The sequence below is a fragment of the Eretmochelys imbricata genome, chromosome 2 (assembly GCF_965152235.1).
Source record: "Eretmochelys imbricata isolate rEreImb1 chromosome 2, rEreImb1.hap1, whole genome shotgun sequence".
Taxonomy (NCBI): domain Eukaryota; kingdom Metazoa; phylum Chordata; order Testudines; family Cheloniidae; genus Eretmochelys; species Eretmochelys imbricata.
The window spans coordinates 147788078-147811083 of record NC_135573.1 but is presented as its reverse complement, the minus strand read 5'-3'; the positions used below and the strand labels follow the sequence as shown (position 1 = coordinate 147811083).

The window sequence follows — 23006 nt, the reverse complement described above, 5'->3', positions numbered from 1 at the left end:
ACTACTGACCTGGGCTAGATTCAAACCAGTTACCTACAGATAAAAAGCTTCTCTGTATTTATTACCCAGCCTTGAAGCTGGGAAAATCATTACAAAGTTATTCATTATGTAAAAAGTCACCATCTATAAAGTGTGAAGATTTACCTGTGGATTGTATCTCACTGTAAACACGCACTACTAGTGAGAAATGAGCATACTAATGCACTCATAAAAAGTAACATATGTCCCTAAATCTTCAGATTGTTGTAGAAGGTTTGCATTTATTTGCAGTCATTTTGTTCATGGCAGGTTAGCTAGACTATTTAGCCACAGTCCTGAGCAATGGGTGGTGCTGGCTACACCAGCCAAGGAGTCACTGCATAACAGATACCTTTCTGGGATGTAGAAATTTGCTGCCAGTATAGGCTAACAGCAAATTATGATAGCCCTGCACTGGCTTATCTGAGAAGCAGGAGTGCAGTACTCTTGTACACCCAGATCGAAGTGCCCAGTAGCATGCACAGAGATCTTACCATCCCTTAAACTGTGCATGGTCCAAGTCACAATGTAGCCTTTTGATTTAAAAAAGTGGGGAACTCTCTGAAGACATCCAGAATATTTCTCAGTGAGAATTAGGCCCTATATTTTAATGCTCTTTGACTGCACTATTTAGAGGATGTCTCTTGCAGGAAGTTTACCAAGATATATCTGTTGAAAGCAGATTGCTTTCCTTTTCACGGGGGGAGGGATAGCTCAGTGGTTTGAGCAGTGGCCTGCTAAATCCAGGGTTGTAAATTCAAACCTTGAGGGGGCCATTTAGGGATCTGGGGCAAAAATTGGGGATTGGTCCTGCTTTGAGCAGGGGGTTGGACTAGATGTCCTCCTGAGGTCCCTTCTAACCCTGATGTTCTATGATTCATTATTTCAAACAAACAAGAAAATATTGACATCGTAGGCCCAGCACCTAAAATGACTTTTTTTTTTTAAATTTGTGACCAGCTAGGGAGTTTGTCCTGCTATGGTGTTAGCTTGGCTTTTAATAAAAGTTTTTTTCTGGGTCATTAGGGCAAGTGTGGAATGGCTGTAGGATTGAAATGACTGGGACTGATATTTGTGTTGATAGGTTTCAGAGTAACAGCCGTGTTAGTCTGTATTTGCAAAAAGAAAAGGAGTACTAGTGGCATCTTAGAGACTAACCAATTTATTTGAGCATGAGCTTTCGTGAGCTACAGCTCACTTCATCGGATGCATACCGTGGAAACTGCAGAAGACATTATATATCATCTCAGGCATTGGCACCCTGACAGCAGGATTGTCTGGCTATGTAGACTCCCTCAGGCCCTACGCTACCAGCACTCCCAGCTACCTTCGAGGCACCACTTACTTCCTGAGGAAACTTCAATCCATCGGTGATCTTCCTGATAACACCATCCTGGCCACTATGGATGTAGAAGCCCTCTACACCAACATTCCACACAAAGATGGACTACAAGCCCTCAAGAACACTATCCCCGATAATGTCATGGCTAACCTCGTGGCTGAACTTTGTGACTTTGTCCTTACCCATAACTATTTTACATTTGGGGACAATGTATACCTTCAGATCAGCGGCACTGCTGTAGGTACCCGCATGGCCCCACAGTATGCCAACATTTTTATGGCTGATTTAGAACAACGCTTCCTCAGCTCTCGTCCCCTAAAGCCCCTACTCTACTTGCGCTATATTGATGACATCTTCATCATCTGGACCCATGGAAAAGAAGCCCTTGAGGAATTCCACCATGATTTCAACAATTTCCATCCCACCATCAACCTCAGCCTGGTCCAGTCCACACAAGAGATCCACTTCCTGGACACTAGAGTGCTAATAAACAATGGTCACATAAACACCATCCTATACCGGAAACCTACTGACCGCTATTCCTACCTACATGCCTCCAGCTTTCACCCTGACCACACCACACGATCCATCGTCTACAGCCAAGCTCTGCGATACAACCGCATTTGCTCCAACCCCTCAGACAGAGACAAACACCTACAAGATCTCTGTCAAGCTTTCTTACAACTACAATACCTACCTGCGGAAGTGAAGAAACAGATAGATAGAGCCAGAAGAATTCCCCAGAAGTCACCTACTACAGGACAGGCCTAACAAAGAAAATAACAGAACGCCACTAGCCGACACCTTCAGCCCCCAACTAAAACCCCTCCAATGCATTATTAAGGATCTACAACCTATCCTGAAGGATGACCCAACACTCTCACAAATCTTGGGAGACAGGCCAGTCTTTGCCTACAGACAGCCCCACAACCTGAAGCAAATACTCACCAACAACCACATACCACACAACAGAACCACTAACCCAGGAACCTATCCTTGCAACAAAGCCCGTTGCCAACTGTGCCCACATATCTATTCAGGGGACACCATCAGAGAGCCTAATAACATCAGCCACACTATCAGAGGCTCGTTCACCTGCACATCCACCAATGTGATATATGCCATCATGTGCCAGCAATGCCCCCTGCCATTTACATTGGTCAAACTGGACAGTCTCTACGTAAAAGAATAAATGGACACAAATCAGATGTCAAGAATTAGAACATTCATAAACCAGTCGGAGAACACTTCAATCTCTCTGGTCACGCAATCACAGAAATGAAGGTCGCTATCTTACAACAAAAAAACTTCAAATCCAGACTCCAGCGAGAAACTGCTGAATTGGAATTCATTTGCAAATTGGATACTATTAATTTAGGCTTAAATAGAGACTGGGAGTGGCTAAGTCATTATGCAAGGTAGCCTATTTCCCCTTGTTTTTTCCTAACCCGCCCCCCCCCCCAAGACGTTCTGGTTAAACTTGGATTTAAACTTGGAGAGTGGTCAGTTTGGATGAGCTATTGCCAGCAGGAGAGTGAGTTTCTGTGTGTGTGTGTGTTTTCGGGGGGGGGGGGTGAGAAAGCCTGGATTTGTGCTGGACATGGCCCACCTTGATTACCATGCACATTGTAGGGAGAGTGGTCACTTTGGATGAGCTACTACCAGCAGGAGAGTGAGTTTGTGTGTGTATGGGGGTGGGGGGGTGAGAAAACCTGGATTTGTGCTGGAAATGGCCCACCTTGATTATCATGCACATTGTAGGGAGAGTGGTCACTTTGGATAAGCTATTACCAGCAGGAGAGTGAGTTTGTGTGTGTGGTTTTTGGAGGGGGGTGAGGGAGTGAGAGAACCTGGATTTCTGCAGGAAATGGCCCACCTTGATTATCATACACATTGTGAAGAGAGTGGTCACTTTGGATGGGCTATTACCAGCAGGAGAGTGAGTTGGGGGGGGGGGGAGCGGAGGGTGAGAAAACCTGGATTTGTGCTGGAAATGGCCCAACTTGATGATCACTTTAGATAAGCTATTACCAGCAGGACAGTGGGGTGGGAGGAGGTATTGTTTCATGGTCTCTGTGTGTATATAATGTCTTCTGCAGTTTCCACGGTATGCATCCGATGAAGTGAGCTGTAGCTCACGAAAGCTCATGCTCAAATAAATTGGTTAGTCTCTAAGGTGCCACAAGTACTCCTTTTCTATTTGTGTTGATGTGACTGTTGGAGGATGTTGACATTCTCACTGATTATGAAATGGGAAATGTACAGAATAATAAAAAATATGCACTTCTAGGAGGATTTGGAAAATATTCATTGCAGCTCTTTACCACCAATAGGGACTGCTATTGGGGGGCTATGACTTTAAACAGGGAGTCTCCTCAGCCACTTTGCCCCTGCAACTGGACCTGAAGCTGGCACCACAACTTACAATCACATTCATGGAAACTCTACCTTTAACCAGGGCCAGCTGGGCCTCAGCACCTGGGCTGAGATCATACCTTCACACTTCTGGGTTCATTTGCTCAATATTGTCATGTTTGTGTTTTAAGGGGATGAGTGTAAAGTGGTGCTGATAGTGGATTAATGGTGTTGAGAGATTTAGACAGGGAGAAGGAGTGAGTTATGGTTAAAGTGGTTTCTCTTTTTGTGGTGAGAGGCCAGCAAGGGAAAAATCATTTAAAGAATCCCGTGGTGAGAGTGTGCCTGTGGGCTAGTCTCTGTGGCAGACTGATTATAGGTAACAGTAGGATTAGAAATGAGAGCAGTTTGTGATGTGAGAGGCTTGGAGTGTAACACTGAATGTAGCCACTCTTTTTGAGTGTAAGAGTTTGACTGTTGATAGGTGGCGGATTGAAAGGATTTGTACCATTGCGTGACCACCCCTTGGGGTTAGAGCACAGTCTTGAATTCTTCTCTCTGCCACTTCCAGAACAGAGACCATTGGAGCTGGTGGAATTTTGATTTCCTTCTTCATCTAGCCACAGTAGAAGGGTGGCTAATGAGAGAAGAAAGACATAATTGGTACAGAAAAGGGGGGAATCTTGTTTTGAGAGGAACAGAACACTAGGGCGTGGGAGGCCCTGAGGTGTGAGACAGCTAGTTGGTGTGAATCAGTGGGTGAGTGGTTTAGAAAGGAGTTTGATTATGGCTTTGCAGCCAGCCTCAAGGGAATTCAGATGCACCCGTTCAGTGGTCACTATTAAGTTGCCAAGAGGGTGATAGTGTTACCATATGCAGGGAATATGGAGTCCCAAGGAGGTGGGAAAAAGAGGAGAAGGTGGTATGGCTGTGAGGGCTTGGGCTCTTTGATCCCTGAGATGACTGACCAGGCTACAGAAATAAGACTTTTGAAAGAAGAAGGTGTAAACCAGGAATGAGATTTTTAATCTTAGCAATGGGTGAAACCAACAGAACTATTTATCAGGCTGTTGAGTTTTCACGAGACAAGGATCATAATGATTAACACAGAGACTTGAGGGAACAAGGGCCTCATCACCTTTACTAGAGTTTTAGCCACTAGTATTTATTGAGATACTAGAGGCAATGAGAGAACTTTGTGCCACCACCTATGCTTTGGACTTGTGCCCATCTGAGATGTTGAAGGTCAGGGGGAAGACTGGGTCATTTTTTGGTGGAGACTAAAGACAGTAGCCTGCCTATTGCTTTGAAGGAGCATTAGTGCAGCCTCTCTTCAAGAGGTCAGCACTTGTTCATGACAATCAGTCCACTTCTTCCATTTTTCAGTAAGATTATCATAGAATCATAGAATCATAGAATATCAGGGTTGGAAGGGACCTCAGGAGGTCATCTAGTCCAACCCCCTGCTCAAAGGCAGGACCAATCCCCAATTAAATCATCCCAGCCAGGGCTTATTATGCATAAGGCTATAGTGAGATCACTCCTCACAGTATCTGGGTGTACTGGATCTCCTTACTCCCTGTCAATCAGGGTAGAGACCAGGTTTTAACACAGAAACTAAATAGGTCATGCTAGTCAGTGATTTTCTCCTGGTGATGGATGAAGATCAGATAACCATGCTGGTATTGTTAGATCTCTTCACTGCCTTCAATACCATTGATCACAAGGCATTGTTCACTTGTCTACAGAACTTTTCAGAAGTGAACGAGGCTGCTCTTCAGTGGGTTCATTATTTTCTCAGAGATCTCACTGGGTAGTTGTGGACAACTGCTCCTCTTCCTGAAGAGCTCTCAAATGTGGGGTACCACAGGAAGCCCCCCGTCACCCCTCCTGTTCAATGTGTATACAAGGCTGTGTGGAGCGGTAATAAGGAGGCATAAGCTTCAGTGTTTTCATTATGCTGACCACATCCAACTGTGTCTCTATCTCATCTAACACACAAGAAGCCATTCAGTGCCTCAGACAGCATTTATCTGAGATTGGAGTATGGATGAGATTGAGCTGTCTGAAACTGAACACAGATAAGACTGTGGTGAGGCGGGGGTTTGGGAGAAGCAGCTAGAAGAGATGGGAGAGGTAATATCAGACCCTCTGACAGAGAGAGAGTGTGTCCACCTTTAGTTATCATGGGTCACAACTGAAAGGTAATTTTGGACCCCCCCAGCTGCTGTTAGAGAATTATATTACAGGAATAACCAAGTGAGCTTTTTACCATTGACACCTGTCCAAAAAGTTGCCACCTTTCCTTTCAGATGCAGACTGTGCCACTATCTGTTCGTTGGTCACCTCAAGATTAGACCATTGCAATGAGCTCCACATGGGGCTAAACCTTACAACTGTTTGGAGATTGAAGCTAGTGCAGAATGCTGCAGTTCACTAAGTAGGGCTTCTATTTGGGAACACACCACCACAGTGCTCAGGATCTGCACTGGCTACCTATTGGTTTCTGATGGAGTCTAAGTTGTTGGCCATGACCTATAGAGCCCTAAATGGGTTGAGACATGCCTAGCTGAGACCGCCTGCCTCCCCATGCCATACTGCCACAGCTGAGGTCAATAGTGTTTTTCCCCCCATTGTGATTAAAGAGAGGAGGCTGCCAGCAGGACACTGTTTGTGAGTGGCTCTGGGACACTAGAATTTACCCCTCCCCAACAATGTCACCTGAAAGTGAGAACAGGCATTCACACAGCACTATTGTAGCTGGCATTGCAAAGTATTTACATGTGCTATGCTAAACATTCATATGCCTCTTCATGCTTCAACCATCATTCCAGAGGACACACGTCTATGTTGATGACAGGTTCTGCTCAATAATGATCCAGAGCACAGTGGACCGATGCATGCTCATTTTCAACATCTGAGTCAGATGCCACCAGCAGAAAGGTCAATTTTCTTTCTTGGTGGTTCGGGTTCTGTAGTTTCCACATCTGAATGTTGCTTTTCTAATGTTTCTGAAAGCATGCTCCAGACCTCGTCCCTTTCAGATTTTGGAAGTCACTTCAGATTCTTAAACCTTGGGTCAAGTGCTATAGCTATATTTAGAAATCTGACATTAGTACTATGACAGGGTCAGGCCAGATGACTACAGGACAGTGATAGAAGGTAGATATATTAGCCCCAGATTAAGCAGGTCCCTTTTCCCTAAGTAAGATAATGGGCTGTTCCAGAACAACCAGGAAGTTGCTGGAACCAATTAAGGCAGGCTAATTAGGACACCTGGAGCCATTTAAGAAGCTACCAGAATCAATTAGGACAGGCAGGCTAATCAGGGCACCTGGTTTTAAAAAGGACCTCACTTCAGTTAGTAAGGTGCGTACGAGGAGCTGGGAGCAAGAGGGCACAAGGAGCTGAGAGTGAGAAGGCATACTGCTGGAGGACTGAGGAGTACAAGCATTATCAGACACCAGGCGGAGGGTCCTGTGGTGAGGATAAAGAAGGTGTTGGGAGGAGGCCATGGGGAAGTAGCCCATGGAGTTGTAGCTGTCACAAAGGTGTTACAAGAAACACTGTAGACAGCTGCGATCCACAGGGCCCTGGGCTGGAACCCAGAGTAGAAGGCAGGCCCAGGTTCCCCCCATCCCCTCAACTCCCTATTGGATGCAGGAGGAGTTGATCTGGACTGTGGGTCCCACCAGAGGGGAAGGTCCCTGGCCTGTCCCCCAACCCATTAGGTGGACCATTAGAGACTGCAGGAATTGTTCTCCTTCCTTTTTCCCATGCTGGCTAATGATGAGGTTAGCTGAGTGGATGGCAAGTTTGAGCCACTAGCAAAAGTGGCCAAACTGAGGGCTGCCGTGAATCTCTGAGTGGAGCAAATCCGCCAATCAGTGCAGGACCCACCAAGGCAGACGAGGAACTTTGTCACAGTACCTTCTTTGTGTTTTGTCAAATCTGCAGTGAAAGTGTTCTTAAAATAACAACATGTGCTGGGTCATCATCCAAGACTGCTATGACATGAAATAAAGGCAGAATGCAGGTAAAACAGAACAAGAGACAAACAATTCTCCCACAAGGAGTTCAGTCTCAAATGTAATTAACTCCTTATTTTTTTTTATCGAGCATCATCAGCATGGAAGCATGTCCTCTGGAATGGTGGCTGAAGAATGAAGGGGCATACGTATGTTTAGCATATCTGACATTTAAATACCTTGCAACGCCAGCTACAAAAGTGCCATGCGAATGCTTGTTCTCACTTTCAGGTGACATTGCAAATAAGAAGCGGGCAGCATGATCTCCTGCAAATTTTAACCAAACTTGTTTGTCTGAGTGATTGGCTGAAGTAGGGTTGAGTGGACTTGTAGACTCTGAAGATTTACATTGTTTTATTTTTGAATGCAGTTTTTTTTGTACATAATTCTACATCTGTAAGTTCAACTTTCATAATAAAGAGATTGCACTACAGTATTTGTATTAGGTGAATTGAAAAATACTATTTCTTTTGTTTTTTACAATGCAAATATTTGTAATAAAAATAAATATAAAGTGAACACTGTACACTTCGTATTCTGTGTTGTAATTGAAATCGATATATTTGAAAATGTAGAAAATATCCACAAATATTTAATAAATTTCAATTTGTGTTCTAGTGTTTAACAGTGCGATTAATCGTGATTAATTTTTTTGAGTTAATCATGTGAGTTAGCTGTGATTAATTGACAGCCCTATTATTAATGTATACAATGTTGTATACCAGTTACTACTTATGACTGACAGACATGGAGACTGAACTCCTCCAAATAACTCAAAATAACTACAGCACAAATTGTTGGCACACTTAAAAAAGTTAATTCCAATTCTAGAGAGAAATTGTTCTAGCCATATTCCCCATTCTCAGAGATATTCCCTGTCACCTGTAATCTCTCTAAAACCAGGGTGCAGTTTTTAAGTGTGCCCACTGTTCCTGTGCACTGGGAATGGGACATCAAATAGTTATCAAATGGTAACAGCTTTGGATCACTACTAACCTGGGCTGCATTCAGGTGGACAATGTAGAAGTTAGTCTCTGAACTCATAATTCATCCCCTGAGACATTCATTCTGCTCCAAAGTAAAACAATAAAGCCTCAATGGCAAAATTAATAATGTGGGCTTTTGTGCATTCTGTTTGGTTTAGTTGTAAGCTTCCTGAGACTTACCTACTCCCTTCAGGGTAGGATGGATAGAACTCCAGACTCCCACACTGCCTTTTCTCAGTCTTTGACCAATGGCAAACTCAAGATGAAGCAGTGGGATACCTTCCAGGACAAGCAAAATGAGAAAAGGGATCATAAAGGCTCCTGAAATAAAAATAAAAATATTTCATACATGTGAAATACGATACTGAAGCAGGAATTTCAGTTTTACACAGGAATGATGAAGCTATATGGAAATTATAGCAGAAGGAAAACAAGATGTAAAAATCTTTGTAGAGAACACTTTTCTCTGAACAGTGTTTTTGACTAATCTTATTTTTGATAATAACTGGTACCATGAGACCAATCAATCTGGCCTGGCTGCCAGTCCTGTCCAACATCACCCCTTTTGACATCAGACAACAAGTAACCTTGTGGAATTTGCTCCTTAATGTGCAAAACATGCCATATCTACCCCTATTTAAAGATGTGCTTAATCGACTCATCCACTGTTTTAGCTCCAGGAATCCCTGTAAGACATTTCTTCTAAAGAAATTTGATGTCACCTCCAGAAGGCATACTAAGTGACAAAGAAGAAGCATCAAAAATAGCCAATGCCTGTCTTATGACAGGACCAACAGTCCATCTCCCTGTGTGTAAAACTCAATCACTTCAATGTACAGTGATCAGACGTGCTGCAAATGACGGTAACTGGAGTCTTTAAGACTCTCCCCTTTGCCACTGTGGTCAGTTAGAAGATGTAGGCCGTATACTTGCAGGCTCCACCTATTGGCAAGCGCTGCCTGGTTCCCTCAAGGACTTGCAGAGTGCCCTTTCCTCAGCTATTGAATGGTTAAGACATTTAGACTAACACACTTGACTTAAATATCCATGTGCATAACAATTTGATATCCAGATTGTTCAAAGGAAGAACTTTATTGAATCTATGACTTCAACCAAGTGAGACTTATTTCTTCCTACAGTAACAAACAGGCCGAAACTGTGCACCCAATAACGAAACTCAGAAGGGGCACTCCCTTGCATTGTATGGGAATTGTGGTTAGCTGCTTCTGTGGAACTGTCACCCTCTTTCTGGCACCGTGTAGAAGATTCTCTTTGGGGTTGGGATTAATGCATGGGCATGAGTGGTAGGGACTGGTTGGGATGCAGGTGGATATTGGCAGGACGGGGCAGTCCTGTATTGCGTGCAGGCAGTTTGGGGCAGTGGCAAGGGATATATCTTCCTCCTAAATGCCTAAATGTGAAAGGTAACCCAACTTTTTTAAGGTGGGGAGAAGGGGGGAACAATCTCAGTGAATGCCATTCCTCAGGTCCAGCACTGAGGCTCATGGCCTCAGTGTAGATGGCCTTGGCTCCTGCAGAAACCAGTAAATCTACAGAGTTTCAAGGTCTCAAGACCCTACAGTTCTTTCTGGAGGAAGTTAATTCCATCTGCCAAATGGACCCAATTCCTGGGGGACACTATGAGGAAGATTAGCCCCTTTACAGGTTTTACCACAGGATAACATGATTTAAACATAGGCAAGAGAGGCAATATCTTTTATTGGACCAAATTCTGTTGGTGAGAGAGACAAGCTTTCAAGCCACACAGAGCTCTTTTTCAGGTCTGGGAAAGATACTCCCAGCATCACAGCAAAATGCACTAAAGAAGAGCACTCTGTGGCTTGGAAGCTTGTCTCTCTCATCAAAAGAAGTTGGTCCAATCAAATATATTACCTTACCCAACTTGTCTTTCCTGGGACCGAAACAGGTACAACTACACTGCATGATTTAAGCATAATCGCTATCCCAATATTTATAATATAGATTCTAGATTGGAAATAAAAAAGACGAATGGTAGATAAAAATGTGTAAATACGAACTGATATGTGCTCAGAGTTATGGGTGAAACTCTGACCATATTACTCAAAAAACACTGATAGGGGGACTCCGTTATAAATCCCTTAATATCAAAGGTCGGACTATAGTATAAATTCTTGTGCCCATGTATCACCTACATTCTTTCATTTTAGACAGTTTTTTCTTCAGAAGTGAAGACTTTCACTGTAGCACCTTCACTTTATGGCAAGAAATGTTAGAAACAACAAGAAGGGGTTCTACAAATATGTCAGACAAAAAAAGAATGATCAGGGATGGTGTGAGGAAGGTGAGCTGGTAGTAGAAGATGATAAGAAGGCGGTGTTGCTCAAGGCCTACTTTGCTTCAGTCTTCATACAGAAAATAACATGTGACTGGATGACAAGCGAAGTCATCATAGACAATAAAGGGGAAGGGATGCAGATCAGGATAAATAAAGAATATGTCAGAGATCTTCTGGCTAATCAGAATGAATTAAAGTCAGCTGGGCCTGAGGCTATTCACCCCCAAGGTGCTGAAGGAATTCGCTGAAGAAATCTCTGAGCCACTGACAATAATATTTGTATACTCATGGAGGACAGGTGAGATTCTGGAAGACTGGGAAAGGGTTAATGTAGTGCCCATCTTAAAAAGGGGAAAAAGGAGGAGTCAGGGAATTATAGAACAATCAGCTTGATACCTGGAAAACTACTAGAGCAATGTATGAAACATTCAGTTTGCAAATACCTGGAAGATGAAGGGGTGATCACTAGCAGCGAGCATGGATTTACCAAGAACAAATCATGACAAACCAGCTTGATTTCCTTCTTTGAGAAGGTAACTCATTTGGTGGATAGGGAGAATGTGGACATAATATACCTGAATGTTAGCAAGACTTTTGACATAGTCTCCACATGAAATTCTCATAAGTAAGGTGGAGAAATGTGGTCTCAATAGAACTACCATTAAGTGGATACATAATTGGTTAAACAACTTCAAACAAAGAGTAATTATTAATGGAATTATGCCAGATTGGATGGAGGTCTCAAATAGAGTTCCACAGGAATCTGTTCTGGGTCTGGTGTTATTTAATATCTTTAGTAATAATCTGAGTGTAGGAATAGACACAAAGCTAGGGAGGGGTTGCAAACACTGTGGCGGATAGAACTAAAATTCAAAGGGATCTTGATAAATTGGAAAAAAAGGGTATAGACAACAAAATGAAGTTCAACAAAGACAATTGAGGAAAGAAAAACCAAATGCACAAACACAGAATGGGGGATAACTTGGACAATTTAGACACAACAAATCCTACATCTTGTCAGGGGGTTAGTGTAGGTGACCCATGTGGTCCCTTCTAACCCGATGATTCAATGATTCTAAGTTTTGTTAGTCCAAATATTTTGTTATATAACTAGAATTGTATGTCCCAACCAGAGCACTCAGAAAATGAGCTAAACCATTATACTTTGCACATACATAATACTTGGCTCATATATAAAACTATGCTCCAAGAGATCTTTTGAAGTTAATTCCCAATGTCAGATTATTAATAAAGAGCTCCTTCAAGTTTCTGTGTAAAGGAAAACTATACCAATCCCTCTAATAAGGTTTCCTGATGCTTTCCATTATATTTTTTTCTGTAGGAAGAACTTTAATCCCTCCATGGTTTACAGAAGGAACTTGAAATTTGGCATGGAGAAAGTCCTGTGGGTAGAGGGGTGCCTTTCAGTCTTCCCATAAAAATTCATTCATATTTGGCCAAATTATAATGTATCAAGAATCACTATATGCTGTCTGTGTTTTGCTAGAGGTTTGCAGCTAAATCTTTTAACAGCCTAACTATTCCATATGGCTGTCAGTTTCTCACTTCAACACGCCAGACAACTAAATCTCCAAAAAGAACACAAGCAAAAATGTCTCTTTGGCCTAAGAGAAATTGCTCTAGAGTGGAAACTAGGCCAGTATTTGTTTAAATCTTGCTTCTTCTACCAACTGATAATAGGCATTGACAAATTGGAAATGGTTCAGAAAAAAAGTGCAAGAATGATTCAAGGTCTGGAAAACCAGTTTTATAATGAGACACTTAGAGTTCAATCTACTCATTTTATCCAAGAGAAGATTAAGAGAGATTTGATCACAGTATGTACTTGGGGTAGAGATTTCTGATAGTAGAGGGTTCTTTATCTAGCAGTTAAAAAGTATAAGAAGATCCAATGGCTGGAAGTTGAAGGCTGATTAATTCTAACAGGAAATAAGGTACACATTTTAACAAGAAGACTAATTAATTTACCAAAGTATGTGATGGATTCTCAATCATGTGGATTCTTTAAATCAAGATTTGATATCTTTCTAAAACATATGCCATAGCTCAACCAGAAGTTATTGGGTTATGCAGGAACTACTGGGTAAAATTCTATGACCTGTGTCATGTGTTAGCAGTCAGACTAGAATATAATGGTTCCTTCTGACCTTAAAAATATATTAATCTATGTTTTATGCCCAGGGTTTTTTAGTCAGCAAAGCGACCTGAGATAAAGGTGTTAAATATGTGGTTTTAAAAAGAATGATAAGAAGTAGTTATGTATATAATACACACTACAGTTCAGTCATATATTGGAAGGAAAAAGGGTTTCAAAAAATGGAGGTTTTCTGTAACTGGAGGTTCTTTGAGCTGTGTGGTAACCTATCTATAGTTCACATATGGATACACATGTGCTTCGTGCGCCTGAGACTGAAGAATTTGCAAGTAGTATCCATTGGTCCACACCTGCATCTGGCACTCCTCATGCTCAGTACCAAGGGGAGGTGTGGATTAACTACCTCTCCACTTCCTTCTCCATCATGAATACAGACATGAGCTGAAGGAGAGAGGAAGGAGGGTTGGTAGTGGGATAGAGATAGGTGCCACATATCTCAAAGAGCCTCCAACTACAGGTAAATAACCTTGATTGTTTCTTCAAGTGCTGGCCCCTACATGTATTCCACATGTGGGTGACTGGTAAGCAGTATTCAAACAGGAGTGGAGTGTGAAGTTGCAGGCAGTATAAATATCTGAATAGTGCTGTCATGGAGTCTTTTCTGCTGTGACTGAGGATAGCTTAAATGGCCTCCGAACATGAATGTTACAGATCTGATGCCCATCCAAAAACCAGACCATGAGATGAAAAGGCCACAGGTTGAAATATCCAATCTTGCCATTCTCCTGAGTTACAAAATCCAGGAATGGTTAGATGCTGATGGGAGCATGGGTTGACATTCATAGGACATCCAGAAAAAAACGGTTACTCGCCTCTAGTAACTGTTGTTCTTTGAGGTGTGTTGCTCATATCCATTCCAATTAGGTGTCAACCACTGGGTCCTCTGACTCCACCACCTCCTTGGCCTGCAGACCCATGTTGCATGCCACCTTGCAAAGCTGTCTATGGGGGGAGGTCCAGAGACAGAAGTGCCCACAACAGCCTCATCTGGGGAGGAGGACGAGGAGGCTAAAGGGGGAACAGGGTCCTCCTGTCCCTCCTGCTCATCAGGTACTTCTTATCCTGTCTTGCTGGCTGGACCAGGTAGACCAGGGTCCTGCTCAGGAACTGGAGTTGGAGTTGGTTTCATGCAGGGGCAGGGGCACAGTGCCTCCTCAGCACCTCTAGGGGTGGGGCAACTGGTGGAAGCCTCTGGCACCCACAGTTCAGAGGTGGCCAATCGTGAGCCTTTAGACTGGGCACCCTGCGCCTGGTGGTATGCACACAGGGTCCAAAATGGCCACTGTGCTGGTCCCTGCCACTGAGCGGGCCACGGCCCTGCCCCTACCTCACAGCATCCATGGCCTGACCAGTGTCAGCCCCGCTCTGAGTATCTAGATCCCTTCTCCAAGTCCGAAGACTGGGATTGGGACTGCAAAGGCCAGGATGGTGCAAGTGGAGCTGACCCGTCGAGCGGTGCTGCACTAGGGAGTGGTGTCTTGACGCCGGAGAGCAGTGCTGCGAGGCTGGAGAGCGGTGCCATGAGGCTGGAGCAGTACCTATGATCTGGAGCTGCACAGGGTTGCTGAGCAGCGTCGGGACCAGTGCCGGAACCGGGACCTGCTGTGTGATGGAGATCGACGAGTGGATCAGTGTCACAAGCAGGAGCACTGGAATGACTTGGAGTGGCACCACGAGTCTGAGTGGCACCGCAAGTCCGAGTGGTGCCGAGATTCTATCAGCAGTACCGTGATTCTATCAGCTGTGCGGAGGGATAGAGCATCATTGGTTTGCCTTGAGACGGTGCCATACAATGTGGTACTGGAGGCTTGGTGCAAAGAGTGGGTGACCTTGGCACTGTCATGGTGATGAGGTCCCTCACAGCCTCAAAGGTGTCCGGGGTGGATGGCAGCTCCACCTCCTTGATTACCTGGGCTGGGGAGTCCAATGGCACCAGACTAGATGGTCCCTCTTGCAGGGCCAAAGTTGACAGTGCCGTCTCCTCAGACTTCGGTGCTGGGTGCTCCTCATGAGGACATGCCCCATTGGCCAGCTCCAGAGGGGTGGACCTCTGGGATGGAGAGCTGCTCCTCCCTTGCTTCTGGTGCCATTTCTGCACCTGGGAGTGGGAGCAGTGCTGGGTTGATCCCACCAGTTTCAGTGCTGGGGAGACTTGGTGCCACGGGTCTCCGCCAGAGTCCATCCACGGTGCTGCTTCCACCACTGTTGCTGGGGCACTATACCCCGATGAACTTGGTGCCGGGTCTTGCCGTGCCAGCAGAGGCTGAGGTCTAAGTGCTGATACCAGTCAGTTCTGTGTTCTTGGGGAACTAGGGTGCAGTATCTAGACTGTCTGACTCATGAAAAAACACCCCCCACCAAGCCTCTGCTAGAACCAAAACCAATCAGAGAAAAGACTTGCAGAGAGCAGTGAAGGGTGGTGGGAGACACACCTAGATCCCTCCTGACAAGGGTGACAAGACTAAGGCATTTCCATTAGCATACAGAATGAAGAACAGAGGCAACTCCCCTAGCTTCATCTGCATCAAAGATGGAACAGGGAGACATCGCCATTAGCATACAGAATGGAGAACAGAGATTCCAAGGCAAGAACTGCACTGAACTCTGGGACAAGAAAAGCAGGGAAGCACTGCATCCTGAGGGATCTCTGCTCCAGATGTTAATGAACCTACGCCTGCACACACCCAGCTCAGCAGTTATCAGACCAATGCTAGTAATAAATCCTTGATTGATATCCAAAATACTGAAGCAGCCTAATTGCATTGTGAGCTTCCTGGAAAAAACATGACGCATAACCAAGAGTGATCAGCTCCTTTTGTCTAGCCTTAAGAAAACCCCTGAGTCATCAGTTTACCCATAAACAAATCTAGTGTTCTCCCTTGAACCATTGTTGTTTCCCTACAAAAAACCTTACCCACACTCCAGTAAGTGTTCTGATGCATAGATCCAAACTCTACATCTGTTCCATTAGGATTTCATCTTCTGCTGACTGATCATGCTGGGGGCTCTGCCTGTCTCCAGCACACAGGACATTGAGCTACCACCATCACCTGGGAACCCCGACCAGTTCAAGCTTCATGGAAGTAATGAGATCCCTCTCTCTCCCTCTTTTCTTTTCTACCTTAGGTATAACTTTCTAACCTTGACTTGTTTGATCAAATATAGTTTTCTATATATGACTTTTGTAACCTTTAATAATGTAACTGTTATGTTTGTTTAGGCTCTCCTTGTGTGGTTATAATAAATAACTTTTATGGTTAAGCTGGTTGCTTCCCTCTCTTTCTCTTTCTCTCTCTCTCTGAACTTTACTCTTTTGTGTTTTTAGCTTCCCCATTTACTCTGCAGCAACGCTTCTCTTACCTAAGTTGAAGATCTCTGTAGCGCCCAAAAATACTGTGGGGTTTGCTCATCAAGTGGGTTACTACCAGTACAATTGTGACATGAAAGTGGGGATGGGGACCTGCGCAACCTGTGACATAGGAGGGTGGCAGCTTGAAAGTGCTCCTCAACCCAGACTACTGAGTCCAGAGGCATATAATGGTGACAGCTTGAAAGTGCTGCTTGACCCAGTCCACTCAGACTTGCTCTGTTATAATGTGTGTGTTTGTATCCTTTCTGGGGCTGGAGGAACCCAGCCCTGGGGAACCTAGGTCCTACAGAATAGCTCCATTGGGAGGGGACTTGCAAAAGGGAGGAGTAGAGCTCCATATGAAAACATAAGTGACACAAGCAGTACATTGATAGAATTACAGTCATCCCCCCTGAGAAGAGTAACCCCAGTAAATGAGCATACCCCAAAGTAATGGGCAAATCTGGTAACAGTGCCGCCTCCACAAGGAGCTGCTTGAGGCAAAAGTCTAGCTCCTTTTTGGTTCTGGGGCAAAACCCCTTACAAATCCTGCACCGATCAGCTTGGTGAGCCTCCCACAGATACTTTAGACAAGCATTGGGGGGGGTTACCCATTGGCATAGGCTTGCTGCAAGACTTGCTGGGCTTGAACCCCTGTGACTTGGGCATGTAAAGCCCTCGCAAGAAAAAGCAGTCACAACAGAGGGTAGACCCCCCCAGCCCAACTGCTAACTACTAATACTAACTAACAATTAAACTAACTAATACGTATAGAGAACAACAAACAAATGAAGCTAGGGAAACATGGTAGAACTTGCTGAGCAAGACACCACAGTTCCAACGACCATCACTGGTGGTAAGAAGGAACTGCGGAGGCACCACGTCGGCAGGGTCATATATTGAGCACCATGAAGGCGCCACTTCAAGGGCCTCCACAGCCAACTTGACAGGTGCTGCTAGGGGAAAAACTTTCCGATGACTATGTACGTGGTGCGCACACACCTAATTGGAATCGATATGAGCAATCTCTAGAAGAAGAACAAGAATTATGTGAGCTAATTGGGTGCAATGAGAATAACTTGTGTTTTGTCATGACAAATCTTTTGTAGAATCTCTGGTAGCAGTGGGACGAGAGTAAAGGTGTTTCTCAGGTGGTCTGTCCAGAATAGCAGAAGGAGTCCCAACCTAGTGCTGCTCTGTAGCAGTATAGATCAAACTTCTTGTTCGTCTGGCTGGAGAGCAAGGCCCAGAAGTCATTCCCCACTGAACAAAGATTTTGCTTCAGTGTATCTGCTACTTGTGGTATGTGGAGAAATGCCTGCTGAGATTGTCTGCAGAGAGTTTTGCACACTTGGGAAGTACATTGCTGGGAGTGTGATGTAGTTCTGGGTTTACCAGTTCCATAAATTGACCACTTCTATTCAGAGAATTGCTCCTTCTTGTTTGTTTACATAGAACATGGTGGTCATGTTCTCGAGTGTTATCTGGACATGTTGGGATTGTATGAGTGGGAGGAATGCCTTGCAGGCCAGTCGAACTGCCCTTAATTCTAGGAAATTGATGTGTATCCTGGCCTCCCAAGGAGACTACACACCTTGTTCCATGTGACTGCCCTGTGGGCTCCTCAGCCTATGAGAGATACATCTGTGATTATGGTCACATTGGGTGTGGGTATAGTGAAAGGGATTCCAGCTCTTAGGACACAAATGGGGACCAACACTCTAAGAAGAAACCCACATACTGTATCCCAATTGTATAGATATTACATTATTTAGAAAGATAATAGGATTACAAATGGAATTCTTTTGTGTAATAGTTCTTAAATGCAAAGTTGTAAATCTTCTAAACTAAATGTATAGACACTGGTTTAAAAAAATGGAATATAAAGTTTTCTGTATCAGTGTTTAAGAATAAATAACTCTAAATATATTTAGCTACATGAATATTAATATAATTATATTTTAAAAGCAACATAGTAATTGGCCATTTCCAGTTCTGGTGATAATGGCTTTTCTTTGTTGAAATGGGATTCAGTCTTGAAGTCCTAATTCAGGCAAAACCCTGTTCCTGTTTCTCTCCTTCCCTCTCTCTGCAACTGTTCTGGGGAATTTTGTAGTTGGGAGTATGGGGACTATGCTGCGCATAGCTTCTGTGTGGGAGGTAAAAAGGAAATAATTTAAACCCTCACCTTTTTATAGATGTGCACAGCAGACAAATAACCTGGTTATTTATTTCACATTTATTTATTTATTTATATGTGCGTGTGTATGTGTATATATATATATATATATATCCATGATAAGTAGATTGGATTTGCACTTTGAAATCTTTACAACATAAAGTCCTTAATGAGGAACTGGACTTTAATGCCTGTTTTAGTATTATAATTCAACACTGTAACATTTGGTTTTGATGGCATCTCGATTATTATTCCTTTTCATTAAGTAGATTTAGAAATCTAATTTAATTGAATAATTTTATTTTTAATGTAAAATAGAAAGCATTGTATTGCCTTCACTTAATTTCCAATAAACATCATATGCAAAATGTAGTCTAAAATGTTTTTATACACAGTATCTTCTTGGGGTGTTTGCTTGAACTGTGGTTGAGCTTCAATGGTTCCAAAATCACAGTCAATCTGATAACAGTGGCACAACAATCAACAAGTTCTGTACCACAGAGTAGCAAGGTTTGCTGTAGATTTATAGTAATTGTATACTTAGGATATTTTACTAGGGTTGTCAGCTTAAACATTACATCCTGTTTTTCACAATGCTCTGTCATGGATGAAACACAAATGTTTAACACAGTCAATTAAATGGCATATTTCCCAATAAAGATTAACCATAAACAAGGTCTAATGTCAGAAATGTCTATCAAATGAAAGTAAATATCATTCTAATTATGCTAGCTGAACTGCCAGTGTAAATTTCCTGACCATTACACTGTGCTCATATTGACGTTGCGTATATTTGGTAGTCCCATATGTTAGAATTTTTAATAGTTTTTAAGAAGGATACAACATGTTAAACAATATCATTCAACTGTACACAGTAAATATTCCACTTTCAAAAAAGAAACTACAAACAAGGCCAATGAAAAAGAAAAACAGTTACCACTAATTTCTGTTTTAGTGTTTGGCCCTTAAAAAGGCTCAGATATAGCATTGTGTATAGGAGAGAGAAACCCTCAAACAAGTCTAAATTTAAGTTTTATCCTAGTCAAATATCTGGAAGATAAAAGTTCTCTGTCAGCTTCAAATATTGATTATTATTTCAAGTCAATATAATGAGTTTAGGTTTTAAGAGTCCCTGTTTCATCACAGTCCAAAAATCATACTCTACTTCATTCCAGTCCCTTTATATTGCTCAGGTAGCACAAAACAAACAGAGTCTGTCAAAACTCCTAGCTAGGCATAGCCCTAGTTTGAGAGAATCCCTTGCCAGAATAAAGCAGGTACAGTTGCCATCTACACTTCCATCCCCATATCCTCTAATGACATGTTGAGACATGTTGAGGGTGAAGAGGGGTGAGCAGAAGCAGCATCCAGAGAGCAATATGTTCTGGCAATACCCAGCTGCTATATGGTCCCATAGGAACTACAGATAACAGGTGCATATTAGAACAGCCTATGTTCTGCTATGTCTGGGACAGCGAATCAGAGAACCATAACTAGTTCTAGCAGAGCTGAATGTCGCAAAAACGTAATCCCACATTTTTTGAACCATGTATAACTCAGAGTGGAGAATAAATATAATTTATTGATAGGATTTTTAAAAGTGCTCAACATTAACTCAAAGGTAAATCTTGACTTATGAAAATCCCACTTTATATGTATAATTATATAAACAAAAAAAAAGTTTAGCTGTTAAAGATGCAAAGTTAAGCACTCAAACGTTAGGAAATGTTAAACAAATAATTAAGAATACCCGTGCAACCTTGATTCTGCCTCTTTGTGTGTATGAATTATGATACCATTTTAAATAATGTGATATTTTTCATGGGATTCCTGCCTCATTCAGTGAATTGAGTGGATTGCATGGTTAGCTATACAATTTTTTTAACCTCATTGTTCAATGTGTAACCCCTATTTATCACACCCCAACCAAACCCTGCACTGAATACAGAATTATTCATTTTTCTCATGTCTTTTTGGTGCTTTACTTCTTCACAAACACTATACGAACGAAAGAATTGCTATACTGGGACAGACCAATATTCCACCTAGCCCTGTATCCTGTCTTCTGACTTTGGCCAATGTCAGATACATCAGAGAGAATAAACAGAATGGGGCAATCATCCAGTCCCTGCTTTTGTCAGTTGCAGGTTTAGGAACATTCAGAGCATGGGTTTGTGTTCCTGACACTCTTAGCTAAGAGCCATTGATGGACCTATCCTCCATCAACTTATCTAATTCTTTTTTGAACCAAGCTATACTTTTGGCCTGGCAATGAGTTCCACAGATTGATTGTGTGTTGGGTGAAGTAGTACTTTCTTTTGTTTTAAACCTGCTGCCTTTTATCAGGTGACCCCTAGTGTTAGGTGAAGGGGTAAATAACACTTCCTTATTCACTTTCTCCACACCATTCATCATTTATAGACCTCTATCTATCACCCCTTAGTTTTATCTTTTCTGATTCACAGTCCCAGTTTTCTTAATCTTGCCTCATATGGAAGCTGTTCCATACCCCTAATCATTTGTACTTTTTCAAATTCTAAAGTATCTTTTTTGAGATGAGGTGACCAGGACTGCACGAGGGTGTGCCACGGATTTATACAGTGGCATTATGATATTTTCTATCTTATTATCTATTATCTAACATTCTGTTAGCTTTTTTGACTGCTGCTGTGTGGTGTTTAGATGCTGCTTGTAATTATTAGAACTGGGAGTACTGGCTGTTGGGAGTCTGAAAGGACAGGAAACAGGAAAGGGGAGGATGTTGAGGAGGCTGAGTGAGAGCTACCAAGGGTTCAGCAGCAGCTTGGTAAAGAGGTTTCCACTTGAAAAATAAAGTCCTGTTGAAGTTTGTTAGTACCTTGCCTGGTTGCTACAACATTTTGGCGACAAGGATGGATCTTCTGCCTCTGAACCTACCTGCACCCTTTCTGCAAAGCCCAGGTGAGCCTCCAATTGCTTTTACTACCTGGATCCATATGTTTGAGACTTATCTGCTTGCAATCAGTGCTACAGTACTGAAGTAAGAAAGCATACTCTGCTAATCCACTGCCTTGGAGCAGAAGGGCAGTGTATAATTTACACTTTTCCCCTTGCAGATGATAAATATGAGACTGCATTAAAGAACTTTTTTGTGCCAAAAGTGAATTAGTAGCTGATCGCGACAGATTTTGCCAGCATGAGCAGAAAACAGGAGAGACTAAATGCAGTATATTGCTTCCCTGAGGAGTCTGATTGTAACTTGTGACTTTGGGAATATGGCAGATAAGGTGATTAGAGACCAGCTCATCGAGAAAACAACCATGCTTCATGTAAGAGAACGCTTACTTCTAGGACCACAGCTTACACTAGAAAAAGCAATAACCATTGTTACTCAGTTTGAGTCAGCTACAGCTGAAGCCAAAATAATGAGCATGGATACAAGCAGCAGAGTCCAGGCTGTGACTCCTTTGCAGAAAAGTTCACTATTGCTGCAGACAAACGATTACAAGAGGGAAACTAATGGAAAACTACCAAATCAGCAAATTCAAAAAACAGTAAAAGCATGCTTTCACTGTGGATCCCCACAACACCTTGCAAGCTACACAGGATGTCCGGCAAAAGTAATTCAGTGCAATCATTGCAAGAAGATTGGTCATTTTGCTAAAGTATATCACAGCAGCCAGTTCAATCAACAGGTGCATGCAGTTACAATACCAGATGCTACTGTGCTGACCATGGACAAAATCACTACTGCAATTGTCCCCAACGCGGTGCCCGCGGGTGCTATGGTGCCCACCGGGGCATTTATGTGGGCCTGCCTACTGACAAGGGAGCGCTTCCACTGGACAACCCGCTGCCGAGGAGCACGGCCACCGGAAAACCAACTGCCGAAATGCTGCCCAGAAGCGGCAATGCCAAGAAGCATTGCCACCAAAATGCCGTTGCTTCTCAGCGGCATTTCGGCAGCGACCATTCTCGATTACTCCACTTCTCGGCGGCATTTTGGTGGCTGGTCATCCAGCGCCCACCACACTCTTCTGGGAACATGAATATGCTATTGCAACAGAAAGGCTGGGGACCAGTGCACTACTGCACATATTCCAGAACAAATAAAGTGCACTGTAAACGTTTCTGCCATACCCTCAGGCAAATCACACTCTATTCAGCTAATGTTGGACACTGGCTCAGCAGTACCTATACTACCTGATTCCATTTATTTGCATTACTTTAAAGACGTGCCTCTTACTGAACCCAAACTTCACTTGGTGTGCTATTTG

General features: G+C 43.0%; 1 protein-coding gene across 1 annotated transcript in view; it reads right to left on the bottom strand.

The window, feature by feature from the left end:
• The window catches only part of SLC6A19 (solute carrier family 6 member 19), an 82910-nt gene that overhangs the window by 48732 nt on the left and 11172 nt on the right, over nt 1–23006 (bottom strand). The window contains exon 2 of the mRNA XM_077809177.1: nt 8910–9050. Within this exon, the coding sequence (XP_077665303.1) occupies nt 8910–9050 (141 nt within the window). The remainder of the gene's footprint in view (nt 1–8909; nt 9051–23006) is intronic.